The 17,002-nt window shown below is 48.5% G+C and overlaps 1 protein-coding gene across 3 annotated transcripts in view; it reads left to right on the top strand.

Moving 5' to 3' along the window:
• prr36a (proline rich 36a) overlaps positions 1-17,002 on the top strand; it is a 46,501-nt gene that overhangs the window by 23,515 nt on the left and 5,984 nt on the right. For all 3 annotated transcript variants that reach the window (XR_006757977.1, XM_014131394.2, XM_045691270.1), the window contains exons 4-5: positions 13,399-13,547; positions 13,717-16,212. Coding sequence is in view for 2 of the 3 variants with exons in the window: in XM_014131394.2 (XP_013986869.2) it covers positions 13,399-13,547; positions 13,717-16,212 (2,645 nt within the window). In the remaining variant the exon portion in view is untranslated. The remainder of the gene's footprint in view (positions 1-13,398; positions 13,548-13,716; positions 16,213-17,002) is intronic.

Raw genomic sequence — 17,002 nt, 5'->3', positions numbered from 1 at the left:
AGCAGCCCTAGTCTACTGAGTCACACTAACAGAAATAAATCTGAGACAGAAGAGAACTATCTCGCACTGCCCCAGTCAGCACCACAGTGTTACTGAATAACATGGGTTATCGCCCCCAGGGCAGGGGTTATTCACTGGGGCTCTGGTCGCTCTCTCGCTGGGATGTTCCAGCAACTCTACAGGTGTGTCTCAGTAATGGTCTAAAGTGGCTACCATATCCCTTGATGGAGACAAGGTTGTTTTAGACCAGGTATTCCCAAACTGGGGTACGCGCAATGCCGGCGGTGGTACGCCAAATAAAAATGTGATTCACATTTAAGTGTGTGTGTGTGTATGTGTGTGTGTGTGTGTGTATATACACTGCTCAAAAAAATAAAGGGAACACTTAAACAACACAATGTAACTCCAAGTCAATCACACTTCTGTGAAATCAAACTGTCCACTTAGGAAGCAACACTGATTGACAATAAATTTCACATGTTGTTGTGCAAATGGAATAGACAACAGGTGGAAATTATAGGCAATTAGCAAGACACCCCCAATAAAGGAGTGGTTCTGCAGGTGGGGACCACAGACCTCTTCTCAGTTCCCATGCTTCCTGGCTGATGTTTTGGTCACTTTTGAATGCTGGCGGTGCTTTCACTCTAGTGGTAGCATGAGACGGAGTCTACAACCCACACAAGTGGCTCAGGTAGTGCAGCTCATCCAGGATGGCACATCAATGCGAGCTGTGGCAAGAAGGTTTGCTGTGTCTGTCAGCGTAGTGTCCAGAGCATGGAGGTGCTACCAGGAGACAGGCCAGTACATCAGGAGACGTGGAGGAGGCCATAGGAGGGCAACAACCCAGCAGCAGGACCGCTACCTCTGCCTTTGTGCAAGGAGGAGCAGGAGAAGCACTGCCAGAGCCCTGCAAAATTACCTCCAGCAGGCCACAAATGTGCATGTGTCTGCTCAAACGGTCAGAAACAGACTCCATGAGGGCCCGACGTCCACAGGTGGGGGTTGTGCTTACAGCCCAACACCGTGCAGGACGTTTGGCATTTGCCAGAGAACATCAAGATTGGCAAATTCACCACTGGCGCCCTGTGCTCTTCACAGATGAAAGCAGGTTCACACTGAGCACGTGACAGACGTGACAGAGTCTGGAGACGCCGTGGAGAACGTTCTGCTGCCTGCAACATCCTCCAGCATGACCGGTTTGGCGTTGGGTCAGTCATGGTGTGGGGTGGCATTTCTTTGGGGGGCCGCACAGCCCTCCATGTGCTCGCCAGAGGTAGCCTGACTGCCATTAGGTACCGAGATGAGATCCTCAGACCCCTTGTGAGACCATATGCTGGTGCGGTTGGCCCTGGGTTCCTCTTAATGCAAGACAATGCTAGACCTCATGTGGCTGGAGTGTGTCAGCAGTTCCTGCAAGAGGAAGGCATTGATGCTATGGACTGGCCCGCCCGTTACCCAGACCTGAATCCAATTGAGCACATCTGGGACATCATGTCTCGCTCCATCCACCAACGCCACGTTGCACCACAGACTGTCCAGGAGTTGGCGGATGCTTTAGTCCAGGTCTGGGAGGAGATCCCTCAGGAGACCGTCCGCCACCTCATCAGGAGCATGCCCAGGCGTTGTAGGGAGGTCATACAGGCACATGGAGGCCACACACACTACTGAGCCTCATTTTGACTTGTTTTAAGGACATTACATCAAAGTTGGATCAGCCTGTAGTGTGGTTTTCCACTTTAATTTTGAGTGTGACTCCAAATCCAGACCTCTATGGGTTGATACATTGGATTTCCATTGATTATTTTTGTGTGATTTTGTTGTCAGCACATTCAACTATGTAAAGAAAAAAGTATTTAGTAAGATTATTTCTTTCATTCAGATCTAGGATGTGTTTAAGTGTTCCCTTTATTTTTTTGAGCAGTATATATTACATACACGTGTGTGTGGTGTGTATATGTGTGTTCAGTGAAATAACAACACAATGTCAAATAATTAACATCCAATCACATGAACTGTTACTCTCTCGAGGGAAACATTTAGAAACGAAACATGACAATTTGAAAAATAAGCCACAGGTTTTTGGAGCGAGAATAAAGACGGCTTTCGAGTAGTTAAGACATGTATTAAAGCAACAGATACCATTAATAAGAAAGGGCTGGAAGAGTCTTATATGGTGACCTACTGAGTGGCTAGGACTGGCAAGCCCCATACTATTGTGGAGGACTTAATTCTTCCTGCTGCCGCAGATGTCTGGGACAATGCTGGGGGGCAAGGCCAAAAAAACAATACAGACAATGTCTTCATCAAACACTGTTTCACAACGCATCAGTGACATGGCAGGAGATGTTTTGAAACAATTACTGCTTAGCATACAAACCAGTAAATTATATGCGTTACAGTTGGATGAGTCAACAGACCGGCGGGCCTGGCACAGCTCCTGGTATGTCTGTTACGTTTATGTGGGGTCAATTAAGGAAGACATTGGAAACCAGGACGTGAGGATATTTGTAAAGTACTGGACAGCTTTGTGACATCAAATGGACTTCGGTGGTCAAGATGTGTTAGTATCTGTACTGATGGTGCAAAAGCCATGACAGGGAGACAGTGGAGTGGTAATGCGCGTGCAAGAAGTTGCTCCCGACGCCACTTGGGTACACTGCAGCATCCACCGAGGGGCTCTTGCTGCCAAGAGAATGCCTGACAGCTTGAAAGACTTTTTGGACACTGCAGTGAAAATGGTTAACTTTGTTAAAGCAAGGCCCCTGAACTCTCATGTATCTTCTGCATTATGCAATGATATGGGCAGCGGCCCTGTAACGCTTTTACAACATACAGAAGTACGCTGGTTATAAAGGGGCAAAGTATTGACACGTTTTTTGAACTGCGAGACGAGCTTAAAGTTTTCTTTACTGACTGTAATTTTCAGTTGTCTGAGCTTGCATGATAAGTTTCTCACTCGACTGGCCTATCTGGGTGATGTTTTTTTCTCGCCTGAATCTAGGATTACAGGGACTCCAACTATATTCAATGTGCGTGACAAAATTGAGGCTATGATTAAGAAGTTGGAGCTCTTTTCTGCATTAACAAGGACAACACACAGGTCTTTTTTTTTTTTTTGCATGCATGCAAACGAACTCACACTTACGGACAATGTCAAATGTGATAAAGCGAAGCACCTGAGTGAGCTGGGTGAGCAATTACGCAGGTACTTTCCCTAAACGGACGACACAAACTGGATTCGATATCACTTTCAAACCCTGCCTCCAGTCCACTTACTGATATCTGAACAAGAGCCTCATTGAAATTGCAATGAGGGGTTCTGTGAAAATGTAACTTAATCAAAAGCTACTGCCAGATTTCTGGATAGGACTGCGCTGTTAAGACACTGATGCCCTTTTCAACCACATACCTATGTGAGAGTGGATTCCCGGCCCTCACTAGCATGAAAGCTATATACAGGCACAGACTGTGTGGAAAACGATTTAAGACCACTCTCCCAATATAACCCAACATTGCAAAGTTGTGTGCATCCTTTCAAGCACACCCTTCTCTATAACCTGTGGTGAGTTATTCACAATATTTGATGAACAAATAAGGTTTTAAATGTAAGATGGCTAAATAAGGAGCAAAATTGATTGTTATTATATTAATATTTGTGCCCTAGTCCTATAAGAGCTCTGTCACTTCCCACGAGCCGGGTTGTGACAACTCACAGATTTTTATGTTTTGTGTGTGGCAGGCTTAAAATAATGGCAAAAACAAACATTTTAGTGCGCTGACCCTGGTGCTAGAGGGGGTATGCAGCTGGAGGTTGAATGTTTGAAGGGGTACGGGACTATAAAAAGTTTGGGATCCACTGTTTTAGACTATTGGGATACAGTATGGCTCCACACCTAATCTCTCGTGGACAGACTACATTAACATTAATGGGATCGTAGATCTGTCGTGAGATAATGACTAGCGTTAGTTCTAGTGCTTGGGACAAATCAAGATTTCGCTGGTGTTTGCATCTTTTTTGATTTTCGGGAGTGGACATTTGGCCCGTAGACTTGCCTGATAACTTGCAAAGAGGGAGGGTGGAGCTCTTTGTCTGAACGAAGACCGAAACCCGTCTTCTCTTTGCGTATGGACCCAGAACTTAATCGAGCATCTGACCAATTACGGAAGACTTTGGTACTGGGTTAATCGCGATTACTCCACACTCAGGTCTCCACAGGACATACTGTTCAGCTCTTAGCTTCAATTTGATTTATCTTCTCCCACTTCCCCCCCTAATACTCTGCTTTTATTATGAGGTGAAATGTTGAACCGACTCAAACCAGTTTAATCTGTTCTTCCTGAAACTGGGAACACACACCACCCCTTCTTTAGTTAGACTAAAGACAAGTACGAGTTGTTTCTTTCAGCTGGTGTTTTGACAGGTCTGTGTTGGACTTTAAACTGGCACTACTTAAACTTGTGGAGTAGAGATCTAGTTTTGCCTCGGTTGGCACTTACTCTCAGCCTATCTTATTAATGCATGTGTCCTTATCCTTTGAATTATTCAGATGTGGGATGGTTTCAGCTGCAGGATTGTGGTTACAAGACTTTCCCCTGAGGGAATGACGCTTGTTTTGGAACATTATGACGTCAGGCTTCTTTCCTGTGGGAGGACTTGTGGGGTGTGATTTTGTTGGATTTGTTATAACGACATGGAGAAGCAGCATGTCACTGTGTGTGAATATACAGTGTGTGTTTGACAATTAGGAGCTGTGTGTGAGAGATCATGCTGCTTGTGTTTGACGACAGGAGAAGCAGGTTGTGTGTGTGTGTGTGTGACAGCCAGCCAGACTGTCTCTCCATCCATGCTGGGCCCTGTTCCTGCCTCCCTGGGTGAGTCAGGGCTAGTGAACAGGCCTCTCCCAGCCTTAGCTGTGACTGCTGCTGCCCTTCCATGAGTCTATGAGCAGGGCAGGTGGCACGGGGCTCATATGTAAAATGAATAAATGTAGCATAACATTTACTGTTCCGTTTCACCACCTGCAAAAAAAACGTCTGACGGCCCATGATGCAAAGTGAGATGAATGGCCATAGTTACACATTTGCAGAGAAATGGGGTTTCCTTAAACTATTCATCTTAATTGCCCCTAGGGGGTGAAATAATCAATTGTACTGGATAAGAAGCACATATCAATATATTAGAGACAAATGGGTCGTAACAAAACTGAGATTGGATGGGAGCCTCGGGAACAAGGGGATTGGGTAGTGTGGCAACTGCCAAGGTGAGTTATGATATTGGATTAAAGGGTTGTCGACTACGTTAGCAGATGCGCTGGTAGCTTGAGGCGTCGCAGAGGTGTTTTAACACCTGGCCTCGCATGCCATGCTTCTGGCACACACACTGATGGGTTGTGTTTAGTAAGGCAAAAACATTTTGAAACTGAAAGGGGAATGTTCTACTAGAACTTGTCCAGAAACAAACGCTGATTTTCTTTCTGTTCCAAAATGTTTTGCTACTGTGTTCCCTACTGAACATACCCCAGGTGAATGAGTCCACCAATCTCCTAATGCAGTGGTTCACAAACTTTTTTTATAGTCCCGTAGCCCTTCAACCTCCAGCTGCGTACTCCTTCTAGCACCAGGGTCAGCGCGCACTCCAATGTTGTTTTTTGCTATCATTGTAAGCCTGCCACACACTATACGATACATTTATTAAACCATAAGAATGCGTGTGAGTTTTTGTCACGCAGATAGGCCAGTCGCGTGAGAAACTCGTCATCGTGCTTTAAGCTCGTCTCTCAGTTCAAAAAACGTGTCAATACTTTGCCCCTTGATAACCAGCGCACTTCTGTATGTTGTAAAAGCATTACATGGTCGCTGCCCATATCATTGCATAATGCAGAAGATGCACAAGAGTTCAGGGGCCTTGTTTTAACAAAGTTAACCATTTTTCACTGTAGTGTCCAAAACGTCTTTCAAGCTGTCAGGCATTCCTTTGGCAGCAAGAGCCTCTCGGTGGATGCTGCAGTCTACCCAAGTGGCGGCGGGAGCAACTGCTTGCACGCTCGTTACCACTCCACTGTCTCCCTGTCATGGCTTTTGTGCCATCAGTACAGATACTAACACATCTTGACCACCGAAGTCCATTTGATGTCACAAAGCTGTTCAGTACTTTACAAATATCCTCTCCTGTTGTGCTGGTTTGCAGATGAGGATGTCTTCCTTAATTGACCCCCCCCCAAACGTAACAGACATATACCAGGAGCTGTGCCAGGCCCGCCATGTCTGACTCATCCAGTTTTAACGGATGGAATTCACTGGCTTGTATGTAAAGCAGTAGTTGTTTCAAAACATTCCCTGCCATGTCACTGATGCGTTGTGAAACAGTGTTTGATGAAGACATTGTCTGTATAGTTTTTTTTGGGCCTTGCCCCCCAGCATTGTCCCAGACATCTGCGGCAGCAGGAAGAATTAAGTCCTTCACAGTAGTATGGGGCTTGCCAGTCCTAGCCACTCGGTAGCTCACCATATAAGACTCTTCCAGCCCTTTCTTATTAATGGTATCTGTTGCTTTTATACATGTCTTACTACTCAAAAGTCGTCTTAATTCTCGCTCAAACTCCTGTGGTTTATTTTTCAAATTGGCATGTTTTGTTTCTAAATGTCTGCTCAAGAGTGACGGTTTCATCTAGTTGTGAGATAGTACTTTTGCACATATAACACACTGTGGCTGAGGAAAGGCACTACTCCCAATATAAGTGAACCCAAAATCTATTTATTTCTCATCATATTTGCACTTCTTCGATGGTCCAACGTCCCTGTCTGTTCGGTGCTTTCCCGGGTAAGGGGGCGTTAGCTCTTTGGCTGCATCAGTCACAACTGTCAGTGTCCATGCTAGCTTGGCTAACAACAAATGTAGAATTACTGATGCTAGCATTGGATGTGCTCGTGGAAGCAGAACAACTTGTCGTCGAAAGGTGCAGGTGTAGTACTGCTGGGTGTGGTAGGAGCAGTACTACCAGTAGACCTGGTATGTGTCTTTATGGACGCGGGCCTTACTTTTTAAACTATTTATAAATTTTCGAGCAAACGGAATGAGCAGCAGCTACGTTTGGACACATAAGGACCGTTAGTGGATTTCTGCGAAAGTGTAACGGTTAATGTGATTGGATGTTAATTATTTGACTAGGCTAGCTGTATTTGACGTTGTTGTTATTTCGCTGAACACCTAGGTGGTTTCCTTTTATTTTTGGCAGTGAAACTAGTCTTTTTTTGTTTTTTATATATTTAAAACCAAAATAATAATTTTTAAATGCGAATCATCATACCCCAGTTTGGGAATACCTGCCCTAATGCATCTCTCGTCAGAAGTGATGGAGATTGAGCCCCCCACAACCAGTCACTAGCCTGTCTGACAGACAGCTGGATGGCTTGATTATCTGGCTGGCCACGGAGGGGGATTTTAATTCCCTGTATCTGTATTCTCTCCTTTTCTCTCTATCTGGAGACGGTTCCCTTGTCCTGTTTAAGCAGTTTGTCCGCCCAACCCCCATCTTTCCTCTTGTCCTCCTTTACTCCTCCCTTCTGTTTATGTACAGTACCAGGAATTTAGCCAGCACACTCTCGACCCTCCCGCTGCTCCCCTCCCTCCCCCGTGAGGGCATCTGTCATTTTGGTGGGCCTTAAGACTCCCTCTGAGAATGGGAGGAATCTAGGGTGTTGTATAAGATGTCGTGTGTGTTGAGAGCCATCCAAATGGGAATTTCTGTCAAGATGGTCACTGTAATGAAATGGCAGTTACACCTCATGTGATCGATTAGATGACAATCTATGCAGGTCAGGTACCTTTTTCACTTGCAGTCTGACTCAAACATACATTATAACAGAGTTGTTGATTAACTAAAAGGAGACAATTGACTGTCACTCTAGCTCTTGTCCAATGCAGTAACACTATGTTCCTGTCCCAGCTTCTCTCTCCCCCTTTGGGGATGAAAACATGCAGTTTCGGACCCCAGCCTTGGCAGGGAATAGTTATTGTTTAGCGCAGATGCCTTCCTACACATTATGATAGTATAGTAACCAAGGCCTCAGTAAATGGGTTGTCCCTGGATCAGTTGCTAACCCAACAGATGTTACAGCCTATTGCATTATTGATGTCATCACATCGTGTATAAATTATTTTTAATTGCCATTGAATTCCTTGTCGACATCTTGAAGACACCTGTCGGTTGTTGTATCCTCAAACCGGCTGTGAATCTATTCCACCACTAAGGCATATCAACCAAGTATTGGCTTTGAATCCCTTGTTGACACTAACCAATCCCTTGTAGCCACAACAAATATACCAAAGCCGCTGAACTGCAGTGTTACCCAAGCAATTAATACTGTATGTACTCCACTGAGCTTTGACTCGCATCCCTCGACTGTACGCGCAGATCAGGCAGTTCTGAGTCTCTGAAGACGAGATGGAGGGTTAACGCTGTACGCGGAGATGACTGGCCTCGTCTCCCCTCCCTTCCGTCTCTCCCTCCTTCCTTTCAGAAATCTCTCGCTCTCCATTCCCCCACCTTAATTTAGTGCCCCTGTCGTTTCACGTTCCCTACGTGGAACTCACCCAGATAGGAAGGCAATCTGCTTCCATGTGCTTTTAGTTATCTGTCCATTCTCTCCCTCTTTCTTCCATGTTGTTCATTCTGTCGCTCGCTCATTTCATCACTGCGTCCCTCAGTTTGTAATTTTCTTCCTTTCCTCCCTCGTTTAATGCCGTCTCGTCTAACGTGGCTCACCGCTCCTGTCTTCAACTCATTTCCCCGTGTCATCTGAAGGTACTGCATGTCTGCTTTCTTGCTTCGCTGCTCTTGACCATACAATCAAGGTCCAGCTCCCTCTGTCCCATCGACTCACCCTATTACGGTATAATTATGGCGCAACCTGAAGGCCTTTGAGTCTCCGCAGCCTTTTTTTCTTTGTCCTGCTAACAAATGGAAACAAATGGCCATTGTTGGGCTGAGTCGCTGTGGGAGAGGCGTTTGTGTGGCCAGGCATGTAAGACCGGACCACTTCCGGCCCATCGTACGACCGTAAGTTTGTCATTATGAATTAATCTATGTTGTCAGCTGTGTCCAAACCATGGCGAACCAATCAAAAGAACAGCAGAACAGCATGATGGATATTGGTGTAATTGACTGAATCGCAACAATGCCATGAAACGCTCAGTTCCTCTGTTTCCTATCCCTTTTTGTTTTAGACGCAGTGTACGTATGAATCTGTTCTATAGAAAGGATATGCAAAGCGTCGATTTTGCACAAATACAGCGCTGCCTTTGTTTCATTACACCTGGTTCTTAAGCAACTATTTTGAATGTAGGATTACTGTAGCGCTTTGTAGCATGGGCTACACCTCATCGCACAAGCCTGTCAATGTGAAAGCCTCACACCAGTATCACACACGTGTATCCAAGCATAGCTCTGTAGATGTTACCATTCCCTGCTCCGCTGTTGCAGAGCCTAAGGATAATCGGTCAAGTGTGCTCATGAATGCAAGGGCACTAGGGCATACAAACACGCACACTTGACATTCAGTCCACTCGGCAGTATGCAGGGGGATGGGCACTGCCTTGCTCAGGAAAAGGTTGCGTCTGGATCCTGTGGCTTCTCCACAGCTGTCTGGCACCTGTTTTTTAAAGTGAACGAATGGCAGATCTAGGATCAGCTTACCCTCTCCAAATCTATAACCTCAGCCAGGAGAGGGGTAATTTAGAAACTGACCTCGAATCTGTTAGGGGCTGATTTAAGTGTATGGCTATACAGTCACCTGCCACAACAAGACCACTTGGCTCTTCAGGTCAGGAGGTCAAACAGTAGACTAGAGGGATAAAGGAAGAGGAGGGCAAGAGATTAAGTATTGCCCAGGGTCATGTCCATTACATGTTCACAATGGAAAAGGTTTTGCAACAAAAGGAAAATGTGTTTATTAGACAAGTCTCCTCTTTGTCCTTGGAATAGTACTACCCTCAACCCTCTGAGTGCGACCCTCACCCACATCCTGTTCATTTTCCACAATCACGCTTTCCCACTCCATTCCCTGCATCCTTTCCTCTTCCCCCACTGGGCTGGGATTAGGAAATTACTAAGCGATGCGTTACAGGCAGACAGTGAATGGGCTTCTGTTTCCTCTTGAAATTACTTTTGTGGTGCAGGACGGCCCTTGACTCTTCTAGCTTACTGTATGGGGAGCACTGAGCAGGTGAATACAGTAAATACATATGAAGTGGGTGAAATGGTATGTAAACATTTATTAAAGTGACCAGTGTTCAATGACTATGTACATGGGGCAGCAGTCTCTAAGGTGTAGGGTTCAGTACCTGGTGGTTGCCAGCCAGTAACAGTGATTCAAGTTCAGGGCAGGGTACTGGATGGAGAACAGATGGAAGCTGTTATTAGTTTATTTTTATTTTTTTAAACTAGGCTAAACAAATTATTATTGCTTTGAGGTGCCTGTACTGTCTCCGCCTTCTAGATGGTAGTGGGGTGAACAGGCTGTGGCTTGGGTGGCTGAGGTCCTTAATGTGATCTTGGCCTTGATGTGACACCAGGTGCTGTAGGTGTCCTGGAGGGCAGGCAGTGTGACCCCGGTGACGCGTTGGGCGGATTGCACCACCCTCTGGAGAGCCCTGCAGTTGCGGACGGTGCAGTTGCCGTACCAGGCAACGATACAGCCCAACAGGATGCTCTCAATGGTGCATCAGTAGATATTCGTGAGGGTCTTAGGGGCCAAGCCAAATTTCTGTTGGGCCTTCTTCAGCATTGTCTGTGTGGATGGACCATTTCAGGTTGTCAGTGATGTACACACAGAGGAACTTTAAGCTTTTCACCCTCCACTGCGGCCCCTTCGTTTTGTTGAGGGAGAGGTTATTTTCCTGGCACCGCTCCGCCAGGCCCCTAATCTCACTGTAGACTGTCTCATCGTTGTTGGGAATCAGGCTTACCACTGTTGTCGTCTGCAAACTTGATGATTTGAGTATGAGACGTGTGTGTGTGTGTGTGGCCACGCAGTCATGGGTGAACAAGGGAGTACAGGAGGGGGCTGAGCACACACTCTTGTGGGGCCCCCGTTTTGTGGATCAGGGTAGTGGAGGTGGTGTTTCCTACCTTCACCACCTGGGGTCGACCTGTCAAGAAGTCCAGGACCCAGTTGCACAGGGCTTGGTTCAGACCCAGGGCCCCAAACTTAGTGATGAGCTTAAAGGGCACTATGGTGTTGAAGACTGAGCTGTAGTCAATAAACAGCATTCTTACATAGATGTTCCTCTAGTCCAGATGGGATAGGGCAGTGTGACGATGATTGCTTTATCCATGGATCTGTTGGGGCGGTATGCAAGTTATAGTGGGTGTGGAGTAAGATGGAAGTGATATGATCCTTGATTAGTCAAAGCACTTCATGATGACAGACGGGAGCGCTACGAGGCGATAGTCATTTAGTTCAGTTACCTTGGGTACAGGAACAATGGTGGCCATCTTGAAGCATGTGGGGACAGCAGACTGGGATAGAGAGCGATTTGAATATGTCCGTAAACACACCAGCCAGCTGGTCTGCACATGCTCTGAGGACGCAGCTAGAGATACCGTCTGGGCTGGCAGCTTTGCGAGAGTTAACGCGCTTAAATGTCTTGCTCATGTCGACCACGGAGAAGGAGAGCCTGCAGTCCTTGGTAGTGGGCCTTGTCGGTGGTACTGTGTTCCCCTCAAAGCGGACGAAGAAGGTGTTTTAGCTTGTCCGGGAGCAAGACGTCGGGTGTCTGCGACGTGACTGGTTTTCCTTTTGTAGTCCGTGATTGTCTGTAGACCCTGCCACACATGTTTCGTGTCTGAGCTGTTGAATTGCGACACCACTTTGTCTCTATACTGACGTTTTGCCTGTTTGATTGCCTTGCCGCAGGAATAACTACACTTTATATTCTGCCATATTCCAAGTCACCTTGCCATGGTTAAATGCAGTGGTTTGCGCTTTCAGTTTTGCGTGAATGCTGCCATCTATCCACGGTTTCTGGTTAGAGTAGGTTTTAATAGTCACAGTGGGTACAACATCTCCTATACACTTCCTGATTAACTCAGTCACTGTATCAGTATATTTGTCTATTATTCTCGGAAGCTACCCGGAACATATCCCAGTCCGCGTGATCAAAGCAATCTTGAAGCATGGGTTCCGATTGGTCAGACCAGCGTTGAATAGTCCTTAGCACCGGTACTTCCTGTTTGAGTTTCTGCCTATAGGATGGGAGGAGCAAAATGGAGTCGTGGTCAGGTTTTGCCGAAAGGAGCGCGGGGGAGGGCCTTGTAGGCATCCTGGATGTTGGAGTAACTATGGTCGAGTTTTAGCAGCACAAGTACTACAGTCGATATATTCATAGAACTTCGGCAGACTTTTCCTAAAATTTGCTTTAATATCCCAGCTACAATAAATGCAGCCTCAGGATGTGTGGTTTCCAGTTTGCATAACGTCCATTGAAGTTCTTTGAGGGCTGTCGTGGTATCGGCTTGAGGGGGGGGATATACACAGCCGTGACTCAACCGAAGAAAATTCTCTTGGGAGATAATACGGTCGGCATTTGATTGAGGTATTCTAGGTCGCGTGAACTGTAATCACAATTACACCATGAGTCATTAATCATACCACATACTTCCCCGACCTTCTTCCTGGAGAGAGATGTATTCCTGTCTGCGCGATGAACTGAGAACCCAAATGGCTGGACCGACTGTCAAGTGTCTGTCAAATTTAAGGAAGTATCTGTGTTAATTGTGCAAACATCAGTGTAGTAGGACATTGCTAGGACATTCATACATGCAGTGTAGAGTCGGTCCAGCCAGTTGGGTTCTCAGTTCGAGAGCCATGTTTGTATGTTAGTCCCTGATGTCTCTCTGGAAAGAAACCCTTGCCCTGAGCTCGTCAACTTTGTTATCCAGAGACTGAACATTAGCTAGTAATACACTCGGAAGAGGTGGGTGGTGTGCGCGCCTCCTAAGTCGGACTAGAAGACGGCTCCGAGTACTTCTCCTCCGCCGATGTTTTGAGTCAGCCTAGCCCCATTTTAATTAAAACATTTATTTGACCTTCATTTAACAAGGCAAGTCAGTTAAGAACAAATTCTTATTTACAATGATGGCCTACCCTGACCAAACCCTAACCTGGGCGACGCTGGGCCAATTGTGCGTTGATCTATGGTACTCCCAATTACGGCCGGTTGTGATACAGCCTGGAATCGAACCAGGGTCTGTAGTGACCCCTATAGCACTGAGATGCAGTGCCTTAGACCGCTGTGCCACTCGGGAGCCCATCATTGCGCCCTCTTGGTCAGGTTATTGTAGACATGAATGTGTTCTCCATAACCTACCTGGTTAAATAAATAGTGTTCTTCCCCAGGCCTGCCACTGGCCTGTTGATGGGCACATCCAAGCCAGCCGCTGCCGGCTCCAGCAGACCTGCAGCTTCCAGAGTCGGCGCCACAGCCCCCTCTACTGGCAGGACTACCACAGTGCAGGCACCCAAACCTCCAGGCCCTGCCAAGAAAGGTGCACATGCCTTACAAATTGTTTTGTACCATGAATGTAACCCACTTGATTCTATTTGGATTGGTCTTGAGCATCACCTGTATCTCAAAATCAACTTGAGAAGGTACCATTTTATATTTTTAGTTGAGAAGAGATATGCATGTTTTAAATTATTTCTGCTCTGTTACAGATGTCAGCAGACCAGCAACCACTGCCGCAGCCAGAAAGCCGGCAACATCCGCCACTACCAAAACAACCAAACCTGACCCCCCTAAAGCGACTGCAGCCTCCAGACCCGAGCCCGCCTCCAAAAGGCCCCATCCCACTAAGGCGACAGACACCAAGCCAGCCCGCCCTAAATCACAGGACCCCAAGCCCCTGCCCACACGTAAAGCCCCTCCCACCACACGGCCCCCTGCCACCCGACAGCCCCAGGGCAAGACCCCCCCTGCCTCCCCCAGCAACAAGCCCGTGGGCAGCACCATCTCCCAGTCGGTCAAGCAAGCCTCCAAACCAACCCAGTCTGTCCTGCCCTTCACTGCCAGACCTGGAACTCCCAAGTCTGCAGCTGCAGCAGCGGCTGCTGTGGCAACAGTCGCCGTGACAGCCGCAGCAGAGCCAGAAGTGGCAGCTTCAGAAGTCCCAGCACCAGTGTCTGTGTTTTCACCAGCAGTGGCCCTGGAGCCCAGAGAAGAGGTTTCAGCCCCAACTCCTCAGGATACTACTTCTCCATCTCCACCACAGAGCCCACTCAGGCTGGCTCCCGCTCCACCACAGGGCTCACTAGTCACTGTTGCCAAGGATGAGACGTCTGAACGACCAGAGACCGTCCCAGCAGCCCCGACACAGCCAGCACCAGACCAGACCTTACCCCAGGACATCCCCACAGCAGTTGCTAGGGCTACACCCAGCCCTCCGGATTCCTCAGAGAAAGCCCAGCTCAACATGGATGAAGAAGAGGATGAGGAGAGGGAGGGCAGCCAGCAGGTGTCTGTGTCAGAAATGAGCGGCACCCAGCCCACAGAAGAGTCCAGGCCTGGCTCAGCCGGCCCTGCGGGCTCGGGGTGGCGTGCAGGCGGTGCCCTGCTATCGGAGCTGGACTCTGAGGAGGTGAGCTGCAGCCAGCAGGGGGTGTCGGAGCTGAGCGCCCCGGGCGTCCTGGAGGGCACAGAGAGCATGGATGACCTAGGAGACGCCAGTCTGAAGGGTGCCATCGACATGGAGGGCATGTCTGCCTCGGCCGGCTCGCCTGACTTTGAGAAGGTGCCCGACATCCCGACCAATGATTTTGATGACTACGATGAAGACGGAGACCGGGTGTGCGACATGGAGGTGGGTTCGGAACGGGCGGATGACCCGAGAAGAGTGAGGCATGACGAGGATGAGGATGATGAAGATGTGGAGATGGCCAGTGAGGGGGTGACAGAGAGCGGGCTGGAGAGCTACGGGAATGCAGACGAGGATGACTTTGCGGAGGATGAGAGACTGGACAACCTGAACCAAGCCCCGCCTGCCCCGCTGCTGCCCTCTGCCCTGGCTGCCCAGTGGGACCAACCCAACCCCAGCTCCTTTTGTGACCCTTGGGCCCAGCCGCACCCCCTGCAGACCCCTACCAGCCCCTCTTCAGACCCCTGGCATGCTGATATGAAGACACCCACCCGGTGCTCCGCTCAGCCCTGGCTGCAGCTGGCTGCCACACCATTTGTTCCAGCCCTGCACGAGCCCTCACACCAGCCTGCCCCTTCATCTCCACTTGAAAAAGAGACCCTAGCCCCGTTGCAGTCCCTGTCCCTCATAGCTGCCTCCGGATGCGGCATGTCACACTCCAGCACCCTAAGCGCTACGGAGCTGGCTGTCCACAGCAGCAGCGAGACCAGCACCACAGAGGAGCTCTGTGACTACAACAGCAGCTCCGGGGTGGAGTCCCGCTCTGAGGGGGGGAAGCTCCACACCCTGCCTGCCGCCCTGTTCCCCGTGCTCTCCCTTCAGCCTGAATTGGAGGACCAGGACCTGGGAATCCACTTGGAGAGAGAGGACGGAGAGGGGGAGGAGGCAGAGACCCTGCCAGCCAACGAGGTCCCAGGGGACCCCGCCACAGCACCTACGTCCAACCCCTCGTCCTCCACCACAGAGGATGAGGCCAGCGACACGGAGGGCGAGGCCCAGCTGGATGAGCCTGGCCAGGGCATCCACAATGCCACCTTTGACAGCAAGCCCGGCGCCCAGCGCTGCCTGTCTGCCCTGGAGGAAGGGGAGGAGACCAGCGGTGTAGAAGAGGGTGGAGACACCCCCCAGTCTGCCAACTCGGTGGCATCCTATGCCTACGACATGACGGCGTCCAACTCCAATACCCACTCCACGGCTGAGAGCTGCGCCAAGAGCCCCGGCATCTTCTCTCTGGAGGAGCTGCCTGAGGAGGCCAAGGACCCGTCGCTCATCCAGGAGCTGACCCTGCCGCCGCCCCAGCAACAGGCTGCCTCGGCAGACTCTATTCTAGTCTCCAACCCAGAGGAGCAGCAGTACATGTTGTGTGGGACACTTGAGGCAGAGCTGGGGGACACGGGGGATCTGAAACCCCTGGACCCCGGGCTGTTCGCGGCCCCCCAGCAGCCCGGGGAGGGCCCCCGTGTCACCCAACCGCCCTACTACTCCACTGTCTGTGAAAACACTGAGAACTCTCTCACAGGTAACGTATAGCCCCCCCCCCCCACTTCCCTACATACCCAGTAACGCAGCTTTACCCCCCCCACACCTTTCACCCACCCCTCCCCAGAACCCTCTTTGCTGTGTTAGTCGTCATCATTGTTTGTCCCCAACCTCTCCAACTGGGGTGGATGTGATCAAAATGTAAAAATAGGGAAGAAGTAAAGACTTTAAATACAGCAGTGCCACTTCCCTCGTATGATATTACCTTATGAGTATATGGCTTAACTCCTGTATGTGCAATAGCTACTACTATTACTATTAGATTTGTGTTTTTCTTTACTTTTTAATTAACATATCCGAAACATGAACTGGCATGGTTTGATTTGGATTGACTGGGCTGTTGTGAAGCAGCTCTTAAGAAGAAAAAAAACCAAGAAACATAACAAAAGAAAATGTGGAATGACATGTTAAACTTTGTATTTATCCCACCCTTTTTACTGAACAAGAAAATGCTGGTGAATGTTGATTGTATTTTCTTGCTGTTTTCCATCTTTAAGAAACAGACATCTGTCATCCTCCCCGAGCACTCCCCCTTTCCTCCTGCACTTTATTAAGGTTAGACTGCCCCCCCCTTCTTACGTTTGTCCTTTTGGAGTATTTACCATTACCAAGCTTTAAATAAAGATTAGATATTTAACACGACTCCTCTCTCCCGGACAGTTTTATTCAAGTGGGGATTGGATGGCACATTTTGTACTTCAGAGATATTAAGTCAAGGTTGTGTCAACCTTATGTGGGAGATATTCTATACCTGTGGGGTATATGGATTC

Source organism: Salmo salar, chromosome ssa12, assembly GCF_905237065.1.
Source record: "Salmo salar chromosome ssa12, Ssal_v3.1, whole genome shotgun sequence".
Taxonomy (NCBI): domain Eukaryota; kingdom Metazoa; phylum Chordata; class Actinopteri; order Salmoniformes; family Salmonidae; genus Salmo; species Salmo salar.
This window is presented reverse-complemented; position numbering and strand designations above follow the sequence as displayed.